This window comes from Patagioenas fasciata, chromosome 4, assembly GCF_037038585.1.
Source record: "Patagioenas fasciata isolate bPatFas1 chromosome 4, bPatFas1.hap1, whole genome shotgun sequence".
NCBI lineage: Eukaryota > Metazoa > Chordata > Aves > Columbiformes > Columbidae > Patagioenas > Patagioenas fasciata.
In genome coordinates, this window is record NC_092523.1 from 39,576,553 (window position 1) to 39,604,133 (window position 27,581).

At 40.3% G+C, this 27,581-nt stretch overlaps 1 protein-coding gene across 2 annotated transcripts in view; it reads right to left on the reverse strand.

The window, feature by feature from the left end:
• Window positions 1–4,513: 4,513 nt before the first annotated feature.
• Window positions 4,514–27,581, reverse strand: part of GALNTL6 (polypeptide N-acetylgalactosaminyltransferase like 6) — a 456,378-nt gene continuing 433,310 nt past the window's right edge. For both annotated transcript variants that reach the window (XM_071807705.1, XM_065837689.2), the window contains 3 exons: window positions 27,415–27,531; window positions 19,949–20,098; window positions 4,514–13,892 (listed from right to left, as the gene is read on the reverse strand). In XM_071807705.1, the coding sequence (XP_071663806.1) occupies window positions 13,725–13,892; window positions 19,949–20,098; window positions 27,415–27,531 (435 nt within the window). In that variant the 3' untranslated portion in view covers window positions 4,514–13,724. The remainder of the gene's footprint in view (window positions 13,893–19,948; window positions 20,099–27,414; window positions 27,532–27,581) is intronic.

Below are 27,581 nucleotides of genomic sequence, written 5' to 3' on the forward strand. Positions count from 1 at the left end.
TTTGGCAACCACTGTGCTCAGATACCAAGTAAAGACTACTGTAGCAGGTAAATAATAGAAAAAAATTAGTTCATCTTGCTTCAAAGATGCACTTTAAAAGGGAAATATTTTACTCTAGATTTATCTTGATGGAAACTCTGAGGGGATCTGAAAATGTTATAGACCTTATTAACGGCTAGACTTTCCTTAATTTCATCACATATGCACTGACAAACCTATTCTGAGAATCACCACAGCTTCCACCTTTTGGGAGTAAGCTAGGTGAAAATTATCTCACTAATGGGTCAGACAAAAGACTCACAAAAGAGAAAGATTTTCTCACATGAAACAGAAGTTCAGCAACATCCCCTATACCAAAAGTAGCTGGCACAAAGGCCATGAAATTTCTGGGTTTTGCTTTTCATTTACAGGAAGTTGGAATATGGTAGCTCCTAAGCCAACATGTGCTCTTCTATACTTTGCATTTCTTAATCAAAAAGCTGTGTCAGAAAGAAGAGGCAGGACTCAAAGCTTTTAACAAAGTACTGAACTTTCTTCTAATTACACACACAAAAATAAAGTTACATGAGAAATGTTTGCTAACCTGCCACACAGCATCACATTTCGCTAGATATGCTGCCAGGTAATACACATAAAGCTACCTTTTTTCCATCCTTAGCTCTCCTAGGCCATGCCACGTCACCTGTCAGCCTAAGAGACTGCTGATATTGCCTACACTATAAAAAAAAATAAAAATAGAGTCTTTGTAGCAGAAATGGCAACAAGTGCAGTAGGGACACAGATAGCACTGGGCCGGCTGGCAGTCAGGTGGGATGGGACACAATGCTGTTTTGCCTTTGCTCAGCAAGGTGCACAGTGCACTATCAGCCTTGCCAAGTGGCCGGTGTGCAGATGTGGCAGGCTGTAATTTATTGAGCTAGAGCCTTGAAAAGCAGGTTAGAGCTCCTAGAAGGTCAGGGCCACAGATCTTAGTTTTGTAGCATGCTGTTGAAAAGAAATAAACTGAAACTAGCAAATGTAGCCTGTCATGATTTTTTGTAGTCCTGTGTCTATGGTTATTCAAGACCTGCATACCAATCGTCTAGTATCCTTTGTTAGTAACACATTCCTAAGCTTTTAGCAGCAAAGAAATTTGCATTCTCAGTGGATCACATTGCAATTTTGTCTTCCAACTCACCCCTATCTCCCAGCCTTTTCCTCTTTATCCCAGCTGCTATTTCAGAAACAGTTAAAAGTCTAAGCAACAACTGCAACTGACTTATAACTCCCTTATGGTGCTGACACTTGACTTGCCAACATCAAATAGTTCAGTTACTGACCTGATTTTGGGTTGGCATGGTCTCCTTTCAGCTGTGTGTCCCAGTGCTTGGAGAGTCAGGTTCATATCTTCTCAGAAGGCTGCAAATGCAGGTTTCTTGGCATGAAAATAGTGGAAGCACAGCTGGTCACTAATCACAAGGTATAAACAGGAGCTCCTGAAGCAAAATAGCTCAAAGAAACCTCTGAATGTGAACCTGTAAAGGCTTTATGTACTCTTTGGTATGGTCTGTTGCTGTGTGGGATTGGTGAGGAGCTAAGAGAAACAGGATTGTGCAGGTGACAGCGGTTCTCCCTGATTAAAGCCTTCTGTCCTGGTAGTGCTGCTACTGCCAGCATGGACCCTCCTGGGTCACCGGAAGGGTGTGAGGTAGCCTAAGGAGGTACTCAGGGGGGATGCCCACCAGTGACTGGCTTCCTGCTCTCAATTTGGGTTCTGGGAAGCACTGAGGAGATGAGGATAACCAAGTAATCCAGATATATCATCTATCTGCTCATAGTTTAGGCAATCGCTACTGAGCCAACCCCTTGGCAAATGGCTGTGAGTTACTGGCTTGAAGGAACCACTGCTGGGGCTAGTCTCCTGGCTGTGCTTCCTCAGCTATTCCTACTTGTCTGTCTGTTGGCAGCTACTTTTCCTTCTACCTGTCAGTTTTACTTTCCCCTGCCAGAATGAAAGTTTACCCTGGCATTTCCTTGAAGTAGAAGCTTATTAGTTCTAAATCAGGAGACATGTTTAACAGTGGTGAAGGTCACTTAAGAATTGCTTAGGCAGAGAAAATAAAGAAAAATACTGTGGTGTTTTTTTTTTTTTTTCCCCACTTGTCTCAAAACCAAAAAAGAGCCTACCTAGATTAAGCCAAATACAAATACTCCACTGACACCCTCTTCTACTTCCCAAGGCCTCCAGCTGAAGAGGTCACCACAGTCCCCCTTCAAAACCAAGGACACTACCCTGCCACTGAGCAGGAGTGCACAGCTGGATCACCTTCCCACCCAGCTACAGAGCTCATTGCATCTCCAATTGTCCAGGCTGGTGACATCTCCAACTGGCACAGGGAATTACCACTTGGAGAAGCAGGGATGTAAATGTCACCATCAAGCTAACACGGAGCTACTGCACAGAGCTGCTGCACAGGCTGGTAGCATCACTCACTTTCATGGTGGAAATTCAGGCTGTGGGCAGCTGTACTCTGCAAGCGCTTCTAAGGAACTGCTGCTAACACAAAGCTGTATCTGAAGGCTGAGATCTCGTAGCTGCTGCTGACCTCCCCTGTGGGAACAGCCTCCCTCCTGCACAAGGAGCTGCCCAGCCAAGAGATCACAAACTGCCCTTCCCCATCTGCAGGCATCACAGAGTGTGGAGGGAGGTGAGGAGGTGGGATTCATGCTCTTCTCCTTCCAGACTAGCAGGAATATGCATGGCAACATCTCAGACTTGAAGTAACAGAATAGTCAAAGCAGAAACCCACTCAGCTTCCTCATCCCTCTTCCCATGCTGAAATGTTGCATTCTGGGCTGATAAACATACATCAGTAACTGCTGCATAACTCCTGTCCACTTGTCCCTGCAAACAGGGACAAGCCACTCATTTCAGAAGAAGATACAGTCCTTTCTTTTCTCCCTGCTTCAAGTCTTATTACTCTCCTGATTTGTCCTTACCTGTAAAAGCTCTTTGAAGCTTTCCTGAAGGTTTGCACCTGTTGTTATCAAAGTTAATTAGATAATTGATATACAATTCACATAAGGCTCTCTGGTTTCCCCAGGCTGTGAACTTTAAATGCTGCAAATGGCAGAATCCTCTTTTTAAAAAAAAAAAAACAAACAAAAAAACTGTGTTTAACTTTAGGTTGCATTAAAGTTAAAAATGCCTAATTGTTTTTGATGTATCTAAAGCACTTTATTGTTCTTTCAATAGTAATTTTTCTTTGTTCCTAGTTGTTCCCTTGTCAAGGGTTGTGCCTGTAACACTAATAACTCCATCCTCATTAGGGATTTAATAGAAGGCTTTGTTATTAATAAAATCCCCTTCACTTGTATTTTGTTTTGTTGTTGTAATCACCATTTCAGTTTGTCATCATTCTGGAATGATATTTACCAAGGTTGCTCAGTAGAACTGACTGTAAGGAATTAGTCCCAAACACTGTGGGTGGAAAGTTTAGGTCATAAATAACAGGGTTTTTTTTGTTTTTTTGTTTTTTTTTCATTTAGGGATACCTTCAGCTTGCATTTGACACAGCACATTTTTAAGCTGAGGAACAGTCATGTATTTTTAGTACGTGCTTATAGTTTTCTTATTTTTGCTACTTTTAAGGTCTTCAGAAGCAATGTTCACTTTAACCATTCCCTCAGAAAGCTGCCTGGATAAATAAAAATTAGATTGTGTCCAGTTAAACCCTACCACAACTCTGCCACATGCAGTGGATGTCAGGGATGAATTTAACCAACTAATTTAGATCAGAAAGTTTCATGGTAGAGGTACAAACTGAAGAGCTAAAGCATATGGGTATACATAAAATTCAGTTACAGGACTTAGAGAGATGCAAGTCAAAAAAAGAAGAATAATTCCTTTAAAGACAAATAAAATTATAGGTAATAAGCACCTCTTCCTTCTCTAGTCTTTGAGGATGATTGACTGGCTCTTGCTGCTCCTCTATATGACTCCTGCATTGCTACCCACTTCCAGTAGGCTAATCCTGCTTAGGAAGATGATGTATTGTATAATACATCTTATCAACTGTAGATGGAAGAACCACCAGTGGTGCTGGGAATTTCTAGGTCGTTTGGTTGACTAGGGTTTTTTGGTGTGGAAGGGGACAAATAAATCTCTACTTACATGGCTTTTTACTAGAATCAAGTCCTTACTGACTTTTTCGATGCTTCTTTACCACTTGAGGACTATTATATGTGTACAACTGTTTTGTCCTCACTTCTGTATTTGCCCCTTATTTAAATGGCCATTAGAGAGATGAGTTTTGATATTGCCAGAGCTAACAGTTCTCTCTGTTAGAGAAGACGACTTTGGTTTCTCCTTCTGTGGCTACAACACAGCTGGTGTGGCCAGGGGCTGTGGGGACTGTGAGCAGCCATATGGCCCAGGGCAGCCCTGCAGCTAGCTGGGCTTGTCCGTCCTTTACCCACTCAACACAGTGAGTTATTTTAGTGGCAGTAGATGTACAACAAATTGAAACATTAATGTGATAGCTTCTGAGAGGTATTTATTCATTCAGATCACGGTATTTTTTTTTAAACTGTACTTCAGCAATCTTTTACTTTGTATTCTGTCACGTAATACATCCAAATATAAATAGGACAGGTGTACAATTTTTATTCCATAGATCAGCTTCTTAATTACAGTCTAGTAATTTACAGGCATGTGCTCTCTGTAAAACCTTTAAGCATGTCTTGAAAACATTATTTTAATGAATCAGTAAGTTGGTCAAAGCTTCTACAGCTGTTGTTTATTAAGATCTAAGCCAACTATCTCAGACTAGTCAGCACAGAACTGTATGTTCTCCTTTTACTTACTAGAATGTATGTATTACTAATTGTAGTCTATTGTATAATACTTCAAATGCACACATCTGAAAATATTTTCCCCATTTTTTTCAGAGAGCTATATTTCCTAAATTACAATAACCAAAGAATTTGACCTTAACACTCAGAAAATTAGACAACTCCATCTAACTTGTTCATTGAGCTTTACTGGCCACCTACCAGCCCAGCTCATCAGTGGCTGCCTTGCCTACTAGCACATTGGATGGGGATTACACAAAGTTGTCTCCAGCCCTCCTTGGCCCTTTAAAAATAGTTTATAATAGTTGAATTGCCAGGGAATGTTTTGCCCTGAACATTGTTTAACAGCGATTGAAGGCTGTAATTCCAGACTCTCAGAAAAGCGAGAGAAATGGATATTTTGCAGGATACCCGCAGGAAAGGGTGTTTATTCACAGAGATGCCTGGAAAACACTCTGACCATCAGAAAGGCTAGTTGATAAACAGAAGCATCTCAGAGGCTCAGAAGGGACCACAAATTTCTTTTTGCCACCTGACGCTTGGCAAATCGTGTGTTTATGTGGGCTGGACTGCTGCGAAGCGTTAAGAGATGTGCAACGGACCAGATCATCTGAAGACCTGATCAGTATTGAGCTCCTTTGGCCAGCAGAGTTTGAGGTGGAAAACTAGAGGTCAGGCCAAAGTCAGAAGGCATGTGCACCTTGTAGGGATAGCAACTGTGGAGAAAAACTCCCAGCCATGAAGATGAGGTTTGTATAGCCACAGGGCAGACTTGTGTGGAAAACTGGCAGCAGAGCCCTGACAAGGTGTGGATTACCATGGTACATTTAGTTGTAGAGCAGTACCTGCAATTTGGAGGCTGATATGACAGTAATAAAGAAAAAAAAACTTTTTTGGGGGGCTTATTTTTCTTCTACATGAAATCCTTCTTCCTTGGTTGGCAATCTTTTTAATGGTGCATCTGTATGACCTTAACAATAGTACTCTGATTTCCTAGGAACCTGTTTAGTGGAGGGACAGAGTGCAGTTTCTATCCTTGTATTCTGGTTACAAGCAAATTACTCCAGAGGTGTATAAAAACTAATAGGAAACAAATGAAAGGGTTCTCTGCTAACAGGAAAGAAAAGGTGATATTTTACTGCCATCTCTGCAAATGCAGCTTTGACAATGAGAATCATGGGGACATATTTTTATAGCTATTAACTTTGCTGACAGATTGTAGAATAAACTGGAGCCCTGTGCAGCTGAAAGCAAAAGCTGCTGCAAGTTGGACAATTTCTTTTTTGAGGGGTTTTGCAAAAAAATTCCTTCTGACTCTCTGCAGCTTGACTAGAAGTTAACCTGCATCATGCATTTATTAACGTCTATACGTCCATTTCAGATTTGAAATAATGCCTTCAGTTAAAGTTGTTATAATCCCTTGGTTGTTTATACAAACCACATTTTAATGTAATTCTAAGTTTCCTGTATCTACATTAGCTCAATAATGATAATCACAAGTTAAAACCTGCTTATCAAGGTGAAGTTAATTTGCTTCTAAACATTTGTAAGAAGCGTATCCACTGAACAAGATTCTACTGTTCATACACATTCCCCTCTCTGGGTAGCACTGGATTTTGAAGATGGGTGAGAAAGTACATCAACAATGACATTTTCTCCATCAAAGATGTCTCTCTATCTGTACTATGAGCTATAACTCTTCCACAGACAAAATTTGTAGTGAGACTGACCCACAAGGACAGAACTTCTTCCTTCTCCTCAGGTGCCTTTCTCCTCCCTACCCCTCTGCTAGCACAAGCTGCAGCAAGCAAAGGGCTTGTGGTTTTGCCAAGTGAAGATTGAAGCAGCTTCAGTCACTCATATCTTGAGGATGGGATCTGCAACAGCAGAAACACCTCTCAGCACAAACCAGAAAGGAGGGAAGAGAAAGGACCAGTGTTCTGGCAGGGTCCTGCAGATGGGGAGCCAGCAGAAGGGAAGAAAGGCAATGGATAAAAAGAAGTGAACGCTGAAAGCAATCAAGAAGGCAGAGCTATGGTGCTCTTTTTTTAAGAGCTGTATTTGCTGTTGGAAGATAAACACACATTGTCTTGATCCACATAGGGAGCAGGCAGAGCTACTTTCTACTGATCTGGATTGACATTTCCTGGAAAATTTAGCTGAACGCTTTTCCTCTTTCAAAAAGCCTGAGATACAGGGAAATATTAATCTGAGGTAAAATAGCAACCATAATGTTTTGCTTCTACACACTATCCACGAAGTATTCTCAGGAACACGCATACATAGGTTTGCTGGAAAACTCAGCACTGGCTTGGTGTCCAGCAAAGCTTTGCTCTAATTGCACTCACAATCAATAAATTTCAGATTATGCAGTTCTCTTTATTCTAAATTTAAGTCCTTTGCAGGAAGGGTTGGAACTGATTGCCTCTCAGTTCCTGAGTAATTGTGATGGAAATAAACATGCAAACCCTGGTATGAAGAGGTATCCAAAATTATCAGTGGATGACCTTTGTAGGTCATGCTTCCTTCATATCCAGAAATACACCTGACTCCTGCCCCTTCCCTTTTACCACCTATTTCCTCCTTTCTTTCTCAATTAAACTGCCATCTCCTAATCTCACCATTTGGCCTTTCACCTCTGCGCAAGCTCATGACTCCTGATCTTCTTAATCTAGGATCATTACCATCAATCACTTTTAGGCAAGTGAAACCTTTTTTCACAGAGAAATGCCAGGGGCCTACTGATCTTTTAGGCTGATAATATTGGTTTAGTTCTGGTGCCAGTTGAGGTTTTTGACTAAACTGTGCCTAGTGGTGTTTTGTGCCAATTAGATGCTCCAAGCTGATCAACAGAAATTTGCTTGGGCTGCAATTCCTTCCAGCTTGAGTTATTAAACTGGGAGAGGTGAAGGATTAACTTAATTAAATCAACTAATACTTTGACAAAGCATTAGGGATATTGTGAAGGTTAATACGGGCTAAGGTTAATGAGGACCATTTTCCTTTCCTATGTCTTAACGTCTTTTAGATACCATCACTCACCAGACTTCCTTGCTGCAGCTCCCCTCGCCTCCCTTATGCTGTCTGTGATATGTCTCAACGCCCCATGCATCTGCTTCTCAAAAATGGGTCATCGTCACTTTTTCTGCATTTTCTGTGGAGTACGCAGTCCTGATTATTCCCTGGAGCTGTGCATCTACCACAATGGCCACACAAAGAAGGAGGTTTCTTTTAGTGTATAATTAACCTGCTTGACAGTGCTGTGGACAGCTTTAGGTAACCACAAGTTCTTGGTGTTTTAACCCATGTCCTCTTTGTTCCCCTGTTGTCTGCACTGTTTTCTTAACGACCACTGAAGCACCTACCGCACCACCAGTTCCTGTAAAAAAAAAAAGGCAAAAATAATGGGAACTTTATAAATAGCTAAGACTCTTAAGGCATGACTGCAATGTTTGAGTGCAATTTTTTCAGGAACTGTTCTTAGAAAGTGATGTGATTTTTTTTCTCTGGCACCATGCTGTCCATCCACTGTGCCAAATGATAGCACATCATTTTCAGAAGTCCTGCTTCAGGGGTAGTACCACTGATATTAATCATACACTGAAAGAACAGAAAGCCACTGCACAGAGCAAATGTATTTTCTGAATGCTGTTGAAGCCTTCAGGAAATGTGATGCATTTTTTTGATCATCTCTAGCTAAACAATCTCATTGTTTTTACACATGTTTCTTAGATTTTTTTTGAGGCTTTTTTTTTTCCCTCTCTGTTTAGATTTTCTTCAGTCCAGTGCATTCAGAATTATAACAAGGACATAAAAGATTTCAGGAGACCTCAAAACAGATTCATGTATTACATGTGGTTAAAAAACCCTCATCAGCAACTAAGTGTGCAAATTCACCTAAATTTGATTTTTTTTAAAGAGTAAAAATCATATCTAGAAAGCACTATACAATAAAGATTTACCAAACTATATTACTTATTAATGCAAAATAATTTTCTGGGCAATGGATACTATTTTAGGACAAGAAGTTTAACAAAATCTCTTAGAACACTAGACACAATAGCCAGGTTTGGTTTTTTGTGTGGTTTTTTTTTTTTTTTTTTGGTTTTTGTTACCTTTTGGCTTATTCCTGATCACTTTTTAGAGGTCTTTCAAAATTTTACTTCAGACTTATCTTATGTAAAAGCTCTTTTGGACCCTTGTGTTGTTGCTAAGAGGATATATAGACCAGATTTGGAAGGGAGTTAAATTAATGAACTTTCTATGCCTAATAGCAGTTATAAAAAAACTACTTCTGATCAGCTGTTTTGTTTTCAAGGGTTTTGAAATTGTTTCCCTAACAACCTTGGTGGATTAAAAAACAAAAATAAATCCATTATCATATTATTTTTTTAATGTACATCTTGTGTTCTCTTGAAAAATGCTGGACTAACAGCATTAAAGATTGATGCTCTTTAAACAGAAAATGGATCCATGGCTGGTGACAGCCACACTGAAAGCCTCCCAGTACTGCCTGCTGAAAATGTGCCATCTCTAATCTGTCTGGGTAGGTTAAAAAGGTCCCCACTCACTCAGTCCTCTGCAGAAGTTATCAGTAAAAATGTAAATGAATTCTGAGGATGATTATTTATTTATTTTTTAACAAAAGTAACATCTTACAGAGGTGCAAACTAGCAAGTCAATTTGGTTAAGCTATTTTTATATGTCTCCTCTATGATCATCTGTGGCATCTGATTTCACTGAAGTCATAGAGACATCGATGCCTGGCAAATTGCCAGTAACTGGAGATTGTTAAGCGCTTGTCAGCTTCCTTTCCAGCTTAGTCTAACTTTATCACGAAGAAGACCTAGGTTCAGCAGCTCCAGACCATTTATTCATAAACTGATAACACCCAGGTAGTATGCATTAAAATATCCATAATGTTGCAGAAACATTTGTTTTAAAGCAATCTCATTTTTCTGAAATAAGACTGTGCCCAACGAAAAGCAAAGCCTTGCCATGCCTTTGCAACAAGGCTGTTCATTTCACATGTGAAATGGTTTGTTTCCCAGCTCCTCCTCCCTCCTTTAAGCCCTCTCCCCCAGGGCTTCTCTTTAGTTTAGATTTTGGAATATACGCAGGGAAACTCATACAATTTTAGTGTTTTAATTGAACTTGGTGTTGATTCCAGGTTTTCCAGATGCTCCCTCCTGTGGCAGTAGTTTGCTGGTCACTAGAAAGAGTCAGATAACCTTAAATGGAAAAAGTTTAGGGTAGGTGCTGATAAACTCTTAAGATACAAAAATCTCCTTTTCAGGCATGTTGATTAAAGCCAATTCAGCCATAAAATAACTTATTGGAAAAACCTGAAGCAAGTCATCAGTTGGGGCATATTAACATAGCTCCACTGAAATGATAAGTCCACACCTGATAATGCTTCCTGTGCACTAGATTCAAAATATGTTCAGAACTATCTGGTATTAAAAAAAACCAAAAAACAACAAAAAAAAATCTGTGAAGAAACTTCATAGCCTTTTGGAGAAACGTATATTCAAGCTAAGTGCTCCTGGTGAAATATAAGAGGAAGCTGCACCTGTTCATCCTATCAAGTTTTTCAGATGTTTCTTGGCTGGAAAAGATATGGTTGTAGGAAGACTTTAAGAAGTTCCGAATGTTAAATTAGTCATGAAATACTGTTATCAGTGGAAAGCTTTGGAGAACACCCAAGACAGAATTCAATTTAGAGGTAGGGATGATCATTTATTATTAATAAAACTTTCTGTTGAAGGAGTCCTGTGCTTAGCAAGTCATAACCATTTTGTGAATCCATCATCTCAAACACTACAGGAGCAGAGCTCTGAACTACACTGTCCCTAGGGCCACCCTATATCCGTAGTAGCAGGATTGCAGTTGGCTGTGGGGAAGTTGCATGCTAGCTTTTTTTGTCTCAGTTTTTTAAAAAAAGATAAAATTGCTTATGCTGAAAACAGTGAGATAATAATCTTCACCATCAGTCTAATGTGTCCTATACATTTTTTTTTTTTTCTGTGCAATTCTGGTTATACTAAATGTTTGTAAGATCAGTCCATGAAGTCAAAACAAACCTCTCTCCTCCATCTACCTCTTTCCACTGGTCACATGTACATATGTACACACACATAGATACAAATGCGTGTGTATTTCTATGCTGCACTGTAGCAAGTTCTTATTAAACTTTCCTCAAGATATGGACTTTCATTTAACCTTTATATTTCCACATTGATCCAACAGTTGCTCACTGTTGACCCACAACAAACTAGAATACATTTTTCCTATGTTTTACCTATAAAACCTAAAAACATTAGGTAGATTGTATTTTTTTCCTAGAACATCTGAATATTAGTTATGTGGGTTGTTTTCTGACAAGGACTGCTAGATCTTACAATTAGTGTCCAGCTATGAATAAGGAGGTTCCCTTTGGCAATGTAAGATGCTTTGCAGTATTTCACAATGAGGGATATAAAATGCATAGAAGTTCTTTGCCTCAACAGCAGCCTACTTCCCATTAGCCATGGCAAAATGAGACCACTGAGATGCAGTCAAACACTGGAGGGTATAACCCTACCAATATGTGCGTAACACAAAATGCTTAGCTAGTTTAGCAGTTCTCCTTTGCCTCTAGTTCGGGCGTGCAGTGTTCCTTCCAGGACTTTGACAGTTCGGGGCCACTTACAATCAGCAGCTTGAGGGCTGCATTTACATTTTAGGCAGCCATTTTCTTCTTTTTTTCCAAATCCTCTTTCCTCATGTTCAGGCTGCAAATAAATGATGCTACAAACACTGCACCGGGGAAGGCTGACAGTCTACAGCGCCTGCTCTGGTTCTGTGTACTGGCAGCTAAACAAATCTGAAGTATCTTCATGCAGTAGCCTTACTGCTTCTGTTCCTGAGCGTACCATATCTTCAAATTAAATTTAAACATTACCTAAACAAGCTCACTTAATATCATAGAAGGAGAAGCCTAACTCTATTGTTACAGTTCTTTCAGTTCTTATTTGAAAGATCTCTTACTAACTTGCAGCAATTTTTCAATGTATGGATGCATCTCACAATTTTCCAAGTGCATGCATTCTGAATGCTACAGGATCTCATTCCCCTCCTACAAAGTTTCTATGACCTTACAATTTTGAATCTTAATCTACAACTACAAGGTTCTGCCATAAAATAGCACATAGTTATGGGTACTAGAACCATCCTCTGGATGCAACCAATGCTCTTTGTGCATAAACACAGCCTAAGGAGGAATAAACAAAACACAGCTACCCTATTCCCTCAAAACAGGGTAGATTGCATATCAGGATTTTGGTTAGTCAGCCACCTCTCCAGCAATCAGAATAAGCAACTTAATTACATAGGATATTTTGGGAACATGAAAGTACTGTTACAGCCACCGCTCAGAGGATATGATCTATCTGCATCTGTGGTACTTTCATCTGTCAATTCATCTTTCAAGTAAAAGCAGGCCACATGTTGACTTGATACAAACTTCTACTTGCTCTTACCTTGAAAAAATCTCAAAACTGTATGTTCTGTTCCACATGAGTATTAACTGATTTCTGCTAAGAAGAACCATAGGCCCCCCGAACAAGTTTTAGAGGCCTCTCATGACAGCAGCATGATGGGTCTGAGGGACACCACAGGCTGCAACAATCATTAGTGTAAATTGTGCCTGTGCCTAAAGTACCAAAATATTGCAACATGTTTGCACTTCTTGTTTCCTCTGTCACGAGATCTACAACGCCATTCACTTTCTAATTTTGGAAACTTCACATGATTTCCATCACAGATTTCAAAAACTTTGAAACCACCCAACTATTTTCATGTCAATTTTTCTCTCCACTCTTATCTGTCAAGAGCACTGCAAGATCTTTTAAGCTGCACTGCAGGGAGTCAACACACTTTTAGATGACAGTGTACCAACGTTGATTTGACTAAACTAGTTCAGCGTGCAGTATGCAATTATTTCCTATTCTCCTGATTTTTTTTCTCCCCAGCCTACATTTAATTTATACTTTGGTAAGGATTCTACCTTTAGAAAAGATAGCTAGTCCACAAGCCCTCCATTACGCTGCAGCTACTGCTATTATATTTGTCACTGAAAAAAGAAATCTCACCTTGTGTGACAATGGGATTTGAATCACAATTAATAAATATATCAGATATAGAAATTCGATTGCTTTTTTTCCTGAAGGGGGGAAATGTGAGAGCAAAACCTTACAGTTTATTTCATGCTTCACTACAGTGGAATTCTAGACCCTAAGACTTCTACCATTTCTACTTTGGTAATGAATGGAATGCAAAAGGGAGGTATTTAAAATTAATTGCAGCAGTTCTGAGGGTTAAACCTGCTTAACCCAACCTTTTATTAAAAGAATGTCAACAGAGCATATATCTTGTCTAGGGAGTGTTGGGACATCATTATTCTTCTACCAGCATGTTTAGTTCTTAAACCTGGGATTTCTTCAGGTTCCTGTAGCCATCATGCACACCATATACCCATCCCAAATTATAATGTCTGTTCTGAGCTACTCACTACAGCAGGATTTGACCTGAGAAACTCTAGAGTTTTGTTTTTCTTTATTAACTTAGAGTACTTTTAAACAGTTTTTAAACATTTTTTTTTCCCTTGACCGGCAAGGGAATTTTCAGCCTGAAGTTCTCAGCAACATCCGGTGAGGCTCTTGGCCAAGTTCTTCAGATGCTGTACATCCACAAGGACAGCCTGCTGGCTCTTGCTGTGACATTTTCTTAATCCTCAGAACAGAATTCCTGGATCTAGGAAATTTAATTCCTGACTCCTTCGACCCAGATGCTGACCAAAATGTATTCTGCAGTCTGTATGTAATTGGGTGTGTTAATTTTTTTTTTTCTTTCTAGGAACTGGCCTTGCTGTTAAATTTCTCTAAAACAGTCATATTAGTATGTTCAAAAATCCATTGTTGAGTTTCAGATAAAGGATCACATCTGTTCATGAAAATCTTCTTCTCGGCTGGGTTGCAATCTATGCAGCTGCCGCTTACTGGATGGAACAAAGTTTTGTCCTACAGGAATGAGAAAAAAATAGAATTAAGTAGCGAATGCCAAGTCATCAGAAGTGTTCTTATTTTATAGAGTATGGATTAACACAGCCCTGCCTGAGAAGATTTTTGTGGTCTCTGTGCACTAACCTTGTGTAATAACTTCAGCTATTATAAGAAAGCTGTAGAGAATGGAGTGATTTTTTCCCCTTGGGTTATTATCCTTCATGAAATTGGGAATTCAAGAAAGAATGAGGTGACATCTTCTCGTCTTTAACTACAACCACATAATATAATATAAATATATAAGCATAATGATATATCATAAACATAATATAATAAATACGATATAATAAAATATAATTAAAAAGATAATGCCTTTTAATAATCTCTGCATCTCATGTGCTTGCCTGGACCCCATTTATATGTCTGAACCTGAGAAGTGTTGGTTTTGTTTTGGTTTGGTATTTTTTGGATTTGTTTTTGATAGCTTCTATCGTGCTTCTAGGCAGGAGGATCTGCAACAACCTGGCTAGAAAAAGGATACTCTTAAACCTGAGAAAGATGTTAAAAATGAATCATTAACTTAAGTGGTGGGATGGACAGACCAACCCAGGACTGATTATGTCAGTTCTCACCCCACGAAATGCAGACTTAGCCTATGGCTTTGGCTCTCTTCTAATAAGAAGGAAACCCTAACACTGTTTTAGCTCCCTAAGGAGATTTAGGGAGGATAAGCATTGATTAAGTTTCTTTAAAAAGGTTATTTATTATTATTAGTTTTATTAATTTTTGCTTTGCAAAACTAGAGTGAATTGAAAGTAACCTGCGAATCTTTGTAAAGCAGAAACTACCCAGACGAGCAACTGGTATCTGTGGGATAGTTTCAATGTATGTAGTTCATGTAGGTGAGAGTTTGAGAGACAGATGTGGGAGTGATTAGATGGCCTGAAAGTTTCCAGGGACTATATGCTTACTGTATCTGTTGAAATAAATTTCAGAGTGCTCCTGGTAAACCACATTCAGGCTTTTCTCCTCTGTGTCAAACATGCCCTGCCAGTATTTTAATACTAATCCAGGATAAGCCTCCTTGCCCAGTTTGTGAGAGGGGAAAAAAAACCCAAAAAACTACTTGTCAAATTGCAATTGATTAAAAAACCAGTAAAGTGCTCTGGGTGCTGAGCAACAATCATACAGAAACTTCAAATAAAAATACCCCACATTTCAAAAATGTTTGAAGACAAAACCAAATATAATACAATAAAGAAACAGTAGCTTTTTAAAAGCACTTTTGAAAAAGAAAGTTTATTTTATTTTTTAATTTAGGAAACATGAAATCAATTGATTTTGAGGGCTGTGAAACACTGGTAATGTACAATGCTCTTTTTTAAATATTAACATATGCAACAAAGAGCAAAGTCAAAAGCATCATGTGCCTTGGCTGAGGGCAATGGTGTTACACCTGCCTTTCACAAACACAGGTTTTCACCTCCAGCAACTGTCCTTTCCCCAAAACAGCAGGTAAACACACCCACACACAAGACTGTAATTCAGAGAGATGCCATCAAAACCAACAGGGCTAAAACACATGGGTTGAGGTATTCTTGCTCTATGAGGTGAGCAGGCTGGATAACTCATCTTGCAAGAAGGGTCTAACTGTACCTTCTACAAAGGGCTGTCATGGCCTTGCTAGGAGGTGGGCTTGCAAGAACTCCCAAGCACCCTACAAGGTGGTAGAGGCACCCATTTGCAACTTGCCAGCTCCTCCTGTCCTTCTGTGAGAGACTGATGGAACGGCACTGCCTGAAATCAGGACACAGTGACTGTGCCACGGCCACCCCGCCTGCTGTGGGACCTTGGAGGAAGGTGGCATCTGGCTTCACTTCTGTCATAGTGGGGCATGAGGGTCAGCCAAGCTACTAGGAAGCTAAAGCTGGAACACAAGAAGCTTTAATAGGATAGCTGGTACCAGAAGAAAGGAAACTGCTTCAGTACAAAAAGCATACTATGAAAAACACTCCAGCCTTTCCAAAGAGAGCTGGCAGTCTTTCTTCTCACAGAAATATCCAGGGGATGCAACTTTTGAGTGAAGCACTGTTAGTGCTTTCTTTTAGAAAGTCTAGTTATTAGGAGAAAAGAGTGCCTTTTAAGAACAGGGACACAGTGCCACTCTGGAAAATCTTCTGGCTGACTTAACCATACACAAAGGCCTATTAATTTATCTTCTCAAGCTTACACTGACCTAAGGTCAAAGCCTGCTGCTCTTATGGATTTCAATGGAAACAGGCTCAGGACTTTAAGGAGTAACGGTTCTGTGCATCCCAGAGAAGAACCTTCCAAAAGAAATATATAAATTCCTGTTTACACCAATATTAAAAAGCCACGAGAGCTCTTGTAGAGACTTGTCTAACATCTGAAAACAGCAGACCAATTCCTTTTCTTGTGTATGAAGGCAAGCCTGAAGATTATGTGCAAAAGGAGAAACTTCTCCATAACATAATGGGCCTCAACAGTTCAGGGGGTTGGTAATGAGACACAGAGTCTTTAATTTCTTCTAGGTCACTGCTGTAACTATGGCCAAGGTCAATAGCAACTGGAAGTCATTATCAGCTGGTGGCTGTAGTAGTTTATCAGAAATTAGTTGGTAGCCCCAGTGCAGTTTCAGCAGGACAGATGACCATATGATAAAAGCTGCTATCACAATGACACGTCTTCGCTTGTCTGAGGAAATAATCTATGTACCTACTGTGTGAAGAGTGAACTTACTCTTACAGTTTGTCCCTGAAGCTGTCAGGAGAGTCTGAGCAAACCATGCCGTCCTGGGCAAGGTTTTTAACGTTGTCAGTCTAGCACCTATCATAATCACTAGGCTCAGGGTAGAATTATAGAATAATGAAATCAATTTTGCACAATTGTTTCTTTCTAAAGACCTACTAAATCAGACCCCTCTTGGATACTTGTGCTCTACAAATAGCAGTAATGGGACTAGAGCACATAAACTGAATCATACTTTATCAGAACCAATGTATTATCTACTAACCCAGAATGATGCTATGTTGAAAACCAGAGGTGTATTCACCAGGAGGAATGGAAAACTGTAGGCACTGTTAATTTTTAGTTCTGGCATGGTCAGGAATCTCAGAGTCAAGGAAATGGCTTTATCTTAGGAAGCCACTATTCTCCAAAATCTCTAATAATTTCAGATTATTTACATTTATCTATCTAATTTCTTACAGTGCTCCTGTCATTGATGTCATAGCCTCATTAAGGTGTCAGGATTAGGTTTTTTCCAGTATTAAACTCACTTTATTCTTTTCCACAGTAGTGTTTATGGTATTACTTGGATTCATTCTACTCCACTACTTCTTACAGGGATTTATCAGTAACACTTGGCTGGTTTGGATTGGTTCTAAAAAAAAAATTCAATTATTTATTATCAAAGACTTACTAGACTTTCAAATAGTTGCTCGGATGTATAATAGTTTAACATGTAGCCATATATGTAAGTAGCGGTATGGAGACAAGAATAGTTCTTTGACAAATGTTTATTAGTTATAGTTTTGGTTTCATTCATCTGAAAAGAATCCAGTTTGCATGCACTGACACTGCACTCAAATGAGAAAAAGTGCAGGTAATAGGGATAAGCTAGAAATCTTTTCAGAAGGGCACTCCTTGCCCAGTGTAAAATATTCAGGTATTCTACTTGCCACTAAAATATTTAAACTCTTTTTATTTGTCAGTATCCAAATACCATTTTTAGTGTTTCTGTGCTATAAGAATATGGAATTTAAAACAGTGCCTGGCTTCAAACTGTATTTGCAGCACTTCACAGCCCTACTTCTTACCAGTGACTTGAGGATGCAAATCATCATGAGAAGAGACTCACCCATAAAAGCATAAAAACCACTTATCTTCTAGTTTTATACGAACAGTATGACAGCATGGTAAGAAACACTTCATATTAAGCATCTTATAAGATACTGACAAACAAGGTCATTTTTCCTAAAACATGGGAAGAATTATTGGCAGGATGCTTATGTGACCATTAGGAAACTTCAGCATCTCTAAGTGGTGCAGAGAACAGAACAGAGTTGCTGACCTGCTCTCTGTTTTTTAAAAGGAGGCATTTCTTGCTTAACCAGACTATTACTCTGATTTATTTTGGGTGCAATTTTAGTAGCATACCATCCTCTAAGTAAAGGGCTCTAGTACAGATGCAGTTAAACTGATGTAACATACTTTTCTTGTACATTTTTTTCTGGGGCGGTGGGGGAACACTATAATACCTATTGCCAAGATGCTTTCAAAAATAGATAAGGATTATATCATTAGGATTTTGGAGGTATAGCCGTACCACCAAAAATCTCTAAGGTAAGTTTGCCCTATATCTGAGAAAACAGACTGTGTGAAACAATAAAAAACTATTTACTGTGTAGCCAAATTAAAGCTAAGCCTCAAGAAAAACATGTATACATAATTCTATTATTTCAATGCAGTTTCTTGATTTGAAGGTTTATGCAAACTATTCGGCTTGCTGTCAGGTTGGTATTAATAGTCAAGGCTTTGTCAGTACTTCCATCATAACAAAATTTTGTGGTGTTTCTTGCTGAGATGGAAATGCCTGCCTTGCATTAAGAATTTTTATATGAGCCCTGTCAGCCTTCCAGAAATGAAAAATGAAGCTGTGCAGCAGATTTAATAGAACTCGCACTGTGTTGTTTTTTGTTTTTTGTTTTTTTTTTTTTCTCCATTTTTTCTCAGTTATCTGCTGTATTCTGTCCACATCAAAGGTGACGAGCCTTATACAGGGCAGCTCCAGAACTGCATTTTGTCTTATGAACTGGCTACATTAAGCACCAATGAAGTGCTAAAGGTATGAACGCTTCTTTCTTGCAGCTGGGGTAGGCAAAAAGATAAATCAGAAGAGTTTTGAAGCAAGAAGGTATTATTATGGCATCATAAAGCCAGATATGCAGCAATACAGCCATGACAATTTATGTCCTCTAAATATCTGGTCCACACATTCTAATTTTTATTACAGGTAATACCTCAGCTTCAAGGGGATTACAGTTCAGGAAAACCATGTGGTGGATCTTCAATTGCAATATAAGTAGGCAAAAAAGGCACAGGGTAATAAGTAGGTACTCAGGAAAAAGGGTCAGGGCAAATCTATTTTTAATGGTTTTGAATTAGTTTTCTGCTATACATAATTTCAAACTAAAAAGCAGTATTGAGGTTTATCTGTTGAAGTCAAATTCCCGGCACTTTGGCCTCATCGTAAGCAAGGTGGTGGGCAAGGCACAGTGGTCACAGAAAAGTGAAGGATGCGTGAGAGGAAGCCTCAGCACTTCAGAGATATTTATATGTGCCTATCCTGCATGGAATACATATTTTATTAGTGAAATCTTTGATCAAGGCAACTTGCTGATTAACCTTTTAAAAAAACTGACAACAACAACTTGGTAGCATTACCAAAACTTTCTGCCCTAAATGAGGCTCTGACGGTTTCTATTAATAGCTTGACCTCCTGTTTTCAGTGATTTATAAAAACAGGCTAAAACTTAGCTGATCAAAGTACTGTCCAAGCTGCTTATGTTGAGTTTATATACTCCTGCCTTCTTTGGGCCTACAGCAGCGCTTTTAATGTTAGTGTTGTTTGGTTTTTTGTTTGCTTGTTTTTAGGGAGATTTTTCTGCTAGTTTTAATCATTAAAGTACAGTAAAATAATAGTATTTAATTCAAGAGCAGCATTTCTTGCTGCTGTCACATTGGATGAAAGTATTTCCAACAGTGCCTCTGTTAAAATGACACAAGCATCTTTAAGTGCCAGAATGGTAAAACACCTTTCAGGGAACAGATCCAACACAGACACTCTCTGAGCTGGATCAGATCCATTTTCATTTAAATTTGACCTAAATAGCTGAATGCTCAAAAGGAACGTACTCTAGAGAGACTACCACAACATTAAATTAGAATAAGGCGGGATAAAACTTCTCTGATGGGAAAACACAAGCTTGCACTAAATTGAATAGAGGTTCAAGACAAAGTGGACCTCTGAGATGCCCCAGAGTGACTCCAACCTTCCTATATCTCCAGTGCTGGTTTCCCTTCATCCCATGACAGTCGTACAGTGTGACAGGGCTGCTGTGCGAAACGGCATCGAAGCAGAACTTCCTGGTGTGAAGCGGCTCCCCGGGGCGGATGTCTTCTCTCCAACCAAAGGTGAAGAGCTAGGAAAACAATCAGGCAATAAAATGATGCATTACTAGTGGAAAATGTTTAAAACCACACACAAAGCTTGACGCATGTTTCCCTACTCTACACATCCCAGCTGCTGGTTAAACAAGATCCTGCCTGTGTACAATTCAGTGATGCCAACTGCCTTAATTAAAGTGCATCACCAGCGATGTGGAACACACCCTGGGAAGGCACAATCCTTATGGCAGGGAAGAAAAACATCTCTGGCAACACAGTTCTGCAGAAAGAACAGGGGGTGCCCTGTCCTAAAGCCTTTGGTTACCCCAGTTAAAGCAGCACTTGTACGCACTAGGACTACGGCTACATAGGGCTCAGAAATCCTCTGCTAGTGACTTTTCTCTAGCTCTCATTTGGGTCTGCAGAAGCTAGTGAGAGAGATCTTCCTATCACAGCATCTTTCCCATGTTTAATGAACAGTTTCCTTCTGTTTATATGTGACACTGTTAGCATATCCTCTCTTGACTGTCTTTTTTTCCCCACAGACAACACATATGAAACAATCTTCATCTTTCTACTGCAAAACCTGTGAGCAGCTTGTTAAAGGCCATTTTCTCAGTGCCTGGGAGGAATTGTGGACGCTCACAGTTAACAGAGAAATCCTTCTCAATCAGGCACCAGCTGTCTGAAATGATGCTGTGACACTGCAGTCTTTCAGCCATCAGATGAAGGTGACAGGTCTGACAGCACCGAATTTAAAGACGCAGAGTGCATTTTCCTTTCCCATTGACCAATCCTTGCAGAAAACAGGTTGCAGGTTGTAAATTGCTACCTAGAAGCCCTGCTGAAAGCTGTGATGTTTTTTTTTTTTTTTTTTTTTTTTTTCCCCCAGTGTCAGTGCTATTCTTTGGCTTTCTCCATGACTTTTCATTTTCCACAGTGTAAATGGAAACATAACATTGAGGAAGTGAAGCACTCTTTAAATGAGAAAAATTTGCCAGTGGAAACTGTTTACCTGTGACAGACAGTTCATGAGGAACTGCACTCAGGCTGCTTAATGGGAGAAGCAGCTCCACATGCCGTGCTCCGATCACCTCCAGCACCGCAGCCACCTCATCTTGGGGTCATTTTGGTTCTACCACCCTGCTCCCCATGGTGAGAATATTCCCTGATAGAACCAGTACCTACAAACTGAAGCTTGGTGTTGTATGGGTCTGATCCTGAATACTTTGGCTGCATTTCCCAGATTTTAACCTTTTCATTGCAATAGCTATTTTCTTTCCATGATTTTCAGAAGAGATACAGCTTTTAAAAACACTCATCTTCAATGCTGTACCAGCCTTCAAACGCCACATTTGAGAGGTGCTACTGTTTCCCTTGGTCTGCAGGCACAAAATACAAGCATATATCTGAATATTTGCCTTTTTTTTTTTTTCTGTGTCTCACTGTAAGCCCTTGCTCTCTCTGTTAGCTGCTGTCACTCCCTATTTGGTTCTGTATTACAGGTTTTCTAGACAGTACTTTCTCAGTCTGCCCCTGTGTCCTGATTATTTCTTCTTTTCCCCAGAGTGCACTTTTCATTTATCTGCAGTAAAATGCAGTGGACAGCTTTAACTTCATTTCCAAACCATTTCCTGCTTTTTAAAAGGTTAAGTCTTTTTCCACCCTTTTTCATGTTTCTTGGAAACAGCATCATGGACTTCCTACAAAGATAACATCATTTCACAAGCAACATGAGAAGTAATATTTGGTACGGAAAAAAGCTATGCTGCTGCTTTTTTAGAAAAAGAGAAGCCTGATATTATTTTCCTTTAAGGAAAATACCAACAAAAGCCATTTCCTTTCTCTTACCCTTACCTATCTCCCGCTGAGTAATAAAGCTAGAGCTCAAAGTGATGAATAACAAATATGTAGAAGAATGGCATGCAACAGTGGCTCTGTGATATTCTCACTCTCATCACTGCTACAAGAGAGAGATCCTCTTGCAGGACCTTCCTCATCTTTCCCAGTGGGTAGGTCTCCAAATTTCTCATTCCTTGCATGACTGGTGAGCCAAGGGGCCAATTCCTCCTGCTCACTGGACCTTGGCCTAAGGACTCCTACCCCACTGAATGCATTAGTACACCAAAAAGAATGCAAGATGGCTTTTAAATCAGATCATACTGATCCAGGGTATCCCTTTGCCCTTTCCACTCCTGTGTGGCTTCTGAAGATGGTGAGGGCTGTGTCCTGTTTGACATTCAAGATGTGGTTACAGATGGATGATTTTATTCTCTTTCACTGAAAACCAGGATCTGTGTAATACTAGATCTCGACATTTAGACTAGCACAGCTGCTTTTTCCTCCTTAGCCTCCAGTTTTGTAAAACAGTTTTGTTTTTAAATCAACAAATACATCTTCGCCCTAGTGATACCATTGTAAAATCAACCTGTTGGTTCAGAAGCACAGTTTTAGGACTAGGAGTGACAACAGAATAAAATTGTTCAGAAAAAAAGGTTATACTTCTCTATACACCCAATTAATATTAAAATCTGGTACTTACAGATAAAATTTGAAGGCCTACAGTCCTTCTAATCTCATTGTTATGTGCTATCCTCCATTGTATAGCAAATTCTTTCTAGTTAACATTAAATCTGGCCGATGTAAAAATTCTGTCCTCTGCATAATGCTCAACAATGCTACATGCTATTAGAAGAAGTCCTGAGTACATAGTGCTCTGCTTTGCCACCACTTGTCACTTTGGATTTTGTTGTTCCCTTGACCTAAGCTGTTAAGAACCACCTGTGTCTGATTTTATGAGAAATGCATGAATCCTGTTGTACCCCTTCATTCATTCCTGTCTGCTTGTTGATTTGAAACAAGGCTGCACCTAAATTTCCAGATACAAGATTAAACAAACAGCAGGCTGGTTCTTCACCTACAACCTGTGGGGCTGCTGTTCCTTGCTGAACCCAAGAAACCCTCTCTCCCGGCTTAGCAGATGCTCATTCTCCTCCTCTACCTTCTCTCATACCACAAAGCCCATAAAACATGGTCCTGTCTCCTGCATTTGCAACCAAGCAACCCCTCAGCCCTCATGCTTTAGCTTTCCATGCAGCCTAGCCCTGTCATGCAGTAACTGGGGAAAATAAAGTTTTCCACCTTCATTTCTAATTAGCCTGAAAAATGATTTCCTGATACAGCTATTGGGTTGGGACATCTATAGGACAAAGGCCTTTTTGACATCATTAATGCTTTCCAGTCTGACCATGTTGTTCAGTTACTCACTGCCAGGCTGGGGTCTGTCAGCTGGCATTGTGCTTTGACTACAGCATTAGACTTGAGTGGACTCGTGCCCCACCCAGAGATGAAATGTCACGTTCAGAAGTGGGTTCTGACTTGAACTGTACCTCCAAGTTGAGAAGAAAGAGCTGGGCAGGCTGAATGGCTATTTGCTGGGCTGTGTTAGGGATGATATCTGTCCACCTACTGCCTGCTCAGGCTGGGGGAGTTGGAAAGAGGGAGTGGATGGCTGTCATCTTCCTTTGCTGCTAGCTGATCAGCCCAGCAGAGTCCCAGTTTCCCCTGAAGCCAGAAGTTAGCTCTGGAAAGACAGAGGTGGAAGAACACCATGCTGCGACATCCTCCTGCCCCTTTCTTTCCCCCTCTCTTTTTTAATTCTGGGGAAGTTTCCAGAAACCACAGCGACATTCATCCTCGCTTCCCATCCTTCTCCTGTTCACCAGAAAGCCTGCAACTGTCCCATGAACCTTTTGTCTGCTGTTTGACCACTGGGACTTATACAGCCCTGGGCTCGAAAGTCTCCTTCTTCTCCTGGGGGCTGCTAAACAGCTGTGCACTCCCAGCACGGCTGCTGAGACTGTCAGCTTTTAATTCCTGCCCTTGTAATACAACATGAATCAAGTGGCACAAAGGATTATATCTCTCATCTAGCACCAGCACTGACATCTGCTGTACTGAGCACATCAAGCTACTGTGTTTTGCCACTGAACTCCAGATAAATTCATACCAGAATTTACAAGACCATCTCCAGTGTCAATCCACGCTATCTGAATTATTATAATAAATTGTTTAGTATTTTCATTAATACTGATAGTTTCCACTGGCATATGTTGAAATCATGTAGTCAAAAAACTCAAGAAGATATAAACAACAAAGAGGAGCTCTCTAAGGGTTGATCAGGTTTCAGCAGTTGTTCCCAAACACTCTTTAACAAAGTTGAACTTCACAGCTTACCATGGTGTAAGTGGATGATCACATCCCTTCTCCTTGGGAGCGTTTCATTAGACTGTGGTCTTACATGTGCTACAGATAATGTTCCTGACAGGGCAGCCTTCAGGATTGAGTGGAGAGAATGGCTTGCTCTCTAAGCGAGACAATGAATTTCCATCAAAATATACCAACCTAAAACACGGTTTTGTGGGATTTTTTTTTTCACTTCTAGCAACTGCCACCGACATAAAGATGGATTTTGCTTGCCGAATTGGAACTTCAGATTTTGCCCTGAAGGTTCCTGGGAGGCTACAGGTGTTGGCTATGGCTGGAGTAGTGGAAGCCCAGGTGCCAACACAGTGCTCACAGTGTCTCCACTGTGAGCTGAGGGAAATCTCAACAAAAAGGGGGAGAAAGATGCTATCATGTTTCTGAAAAAATCCCCCAAGCCCTGAATCACCCAAAATGTTTTGATCTCCTAAAATTAAAATTTTTCAGAATTTATTTTCTAGAGGATAACTGAAAGTTCTCCTCTGGATGAAATATCTTGCATATACTGTAATCTCCTATGGGATAGAAATTCTGAGTTTAAGCCAGGACTACTACCTCATTTGTTTCATCTTTTAAAGATTCTGTAATTCTTTCATTTGTCAAATGGTATCTTCAAAATCTGTACCTTGCACAAACACACCCTTGAAATCTACAATCTAGATGAATGTGTCTCATACCAGGAGTCTGAATACTTGAGTAAAATTACTTTCTCTTTGTTTCTAATCTATTCCAGAAACCTACAGAGCATTACCACTAGTAAAATTATGCAAATGAGAAGTTGCCCAGCAATACAGCAGTAGACATTAGACCAGGTCCCTATCTGGTAAAATAAGACACAAAAAACACCTTTCCTCTAAAAAGAGGTTTTAGAAAATGAAGTTCCTTTCTAGGAGAATACGAAGTTACATTTATTTATTACAATACGTACTTACAATAATAAATTTAATAATATTTATACATATTATTTACATATAAAAAGAAATTATAATTTTATTTATTACCCTATCATCTAAAGATTCTTTAACATTTCTCGCATGATTTCTAGGATTTTGATTGACAGGTGGACAAACCATCCGTAACTGTGTTCCTACCAGTGGGACGAACAACGTTTGAATGTAGTGCTGGCTCCCGCGAACACCTCCTCCCCCAACTAAACAAACAAACAACAAACGAATCGAGACAAAAGGAATACGTTGCTCTGGGGGTTAAATATCGCGATAGTCGCCGGCTGACGCAACTGCGGCCGGGGCACCGCGCGCTCCGCCGGTGCAGCGCTGCCCCCTGCTGGCCGCTTCGCCCTCCCCCGCGGCAGCCGCAGGAGCGAGGCCCGGCAAGGAACACCATTCATTCCCACCAACCCTGAGAAATCCCCGAGGTGTTCGGCAAACGGGCGGAAAGGGTTTGGCTGGGGTCTCGGCTGAGCTGCCCCAGAGCCACCGCTCCGGTGGGAGCGGGGGGTTCCCGGGCTGTGCTTCCCGGGCGCTCCCACAGGGACAAGGGGCGCGCTGTTCCCCACCAGCCCGGCAGAAGGAACTCATGCTTGTCCCTGGAGCACACGTCGAGCATGGATGTGCTTTAGGCTTCCGGGTTCTGTGCCCTGAGGAGCTGGCTGGTTGAACTCCTTTCGTGCTAGCTTAACCATGCTGTAATTAATTAAGTTCCTTTTCATCATTAATGCAGAATGAGACCTTTACACCGGGTCTAATCCCAAACATAGCAATGCACTGGAGTGCACTGAAGCATGGATTCCTCCCCAACCTCCTTCTCCTGTTATGTCACTTCACCCTCCTCACAAGAACTTACTCCTTTTTTAAGCCTCCTTTTTTTTATGTTTTCCCTGCTTTTTTTTTTCTTTTTTCCTTCTCTCACCTTTTCATCTATTTTTCCCCGCTCCCTTCTTTTTCCTCATCTGTGACAGCTTCAGGACTTCCTCCTTTCTAAAGAAGGGTTTGGAGCTCTTCAAGGCTGCAGATTTTAAAGCCAGAGAGACCACTGTGATGATCCGGTCTGGACCACATAACCTCCTTCACTTACTGGATGTCTTTCATAAACAAAACCTGATGATATTTATCTAGTTTTGGCATCCTATCACTGTGCTTCATGTTTGGTAGCTATGTGAATAAGCTTTCTTTCAGCAACTTTCTTTTTCCCATGTTGGCACTTACCTACATTGTGATCATCCTTCAGTTTCTCCCTTTCATTCACTTGCGTCTTTCTCCCTGCATTTCTCAGTATCCTTAGAGAATGATTTTTGACCTCAGCACTTCAAATACCCCTCAGAACTCCTGTCTCCTGAGCATTTAAGTTTTTACAAAATGCCATGTTCGACTGCCAGGTCAATTTTTCTCCTCAGCTTTGGGGATTTTTTCTAATCTGAGACCTTGCCCTGTGAAAGGCACATTCACCAAAATTGCTAATAAATGGTTAGGTTGCACTTGTCATCTGGATTCTCTTTGCTCATGCTGGCCAGACCCACAGCCTGTGGGTCATGATCCCTTTTCCTAAGGCACTCACAGCCACAATCTGTACAAATCAGAGCTCTTTTCCTCTGTACTCCCAAGAGCTCATCTTTTTTCTACCTCACCAACCTAGATAAAAGCTTTTTTTTTGAGTCTTTATCATCCCTTGTCTTTGTGAAACTCTTTCTTTCTAGCTTTTACCCGTTTGTCTTGCGTATACTTCACATTATTTTAAAATATAACAGCTTACTGAGATGGAAGCATAGAAGCAGACAACCACTAGAGCTTTACAAGCCTAAGTACTATATTTAAAATATTTTCAGGTAACAGAACCAAAATCAACATATTTTCATGACACAGCAGGGTATAATGGGGCACTCAAAAGCTCTTTTGTCAATGCAATACCTTTTGGAAATCAAGAAGAACATACAGCCCAGGGGGTGGCTGGAATTTCTAAGATTACGTTAAAGAGCACTTTGTAAAAGCCATTAAGGTCAGCAGTCACCCACAAATTATTTCTACACCCTGCTTTGTCTTAGGGAAAGGAGAAGCACTCAGAGAAATATTTAGAAACTGGAAAAGAGAGGCAACAAGTTTACACTGCATTTCTCTTTCTGTCGATAAAATACCTGTTCGTGTGACCACGTCCGTTCCGAGCCGTCCTTCACGCAGATGTCCAGCCTCAGCTCAGTCCCCGTGGCTCCATGTTTACTGTCCACACAGAGGTTGGCTGCCACATTTCGGATCTGCAAAAGCAAGCAGCAACGTTTCATGCTAAACCAAGCTGCAGAATAGA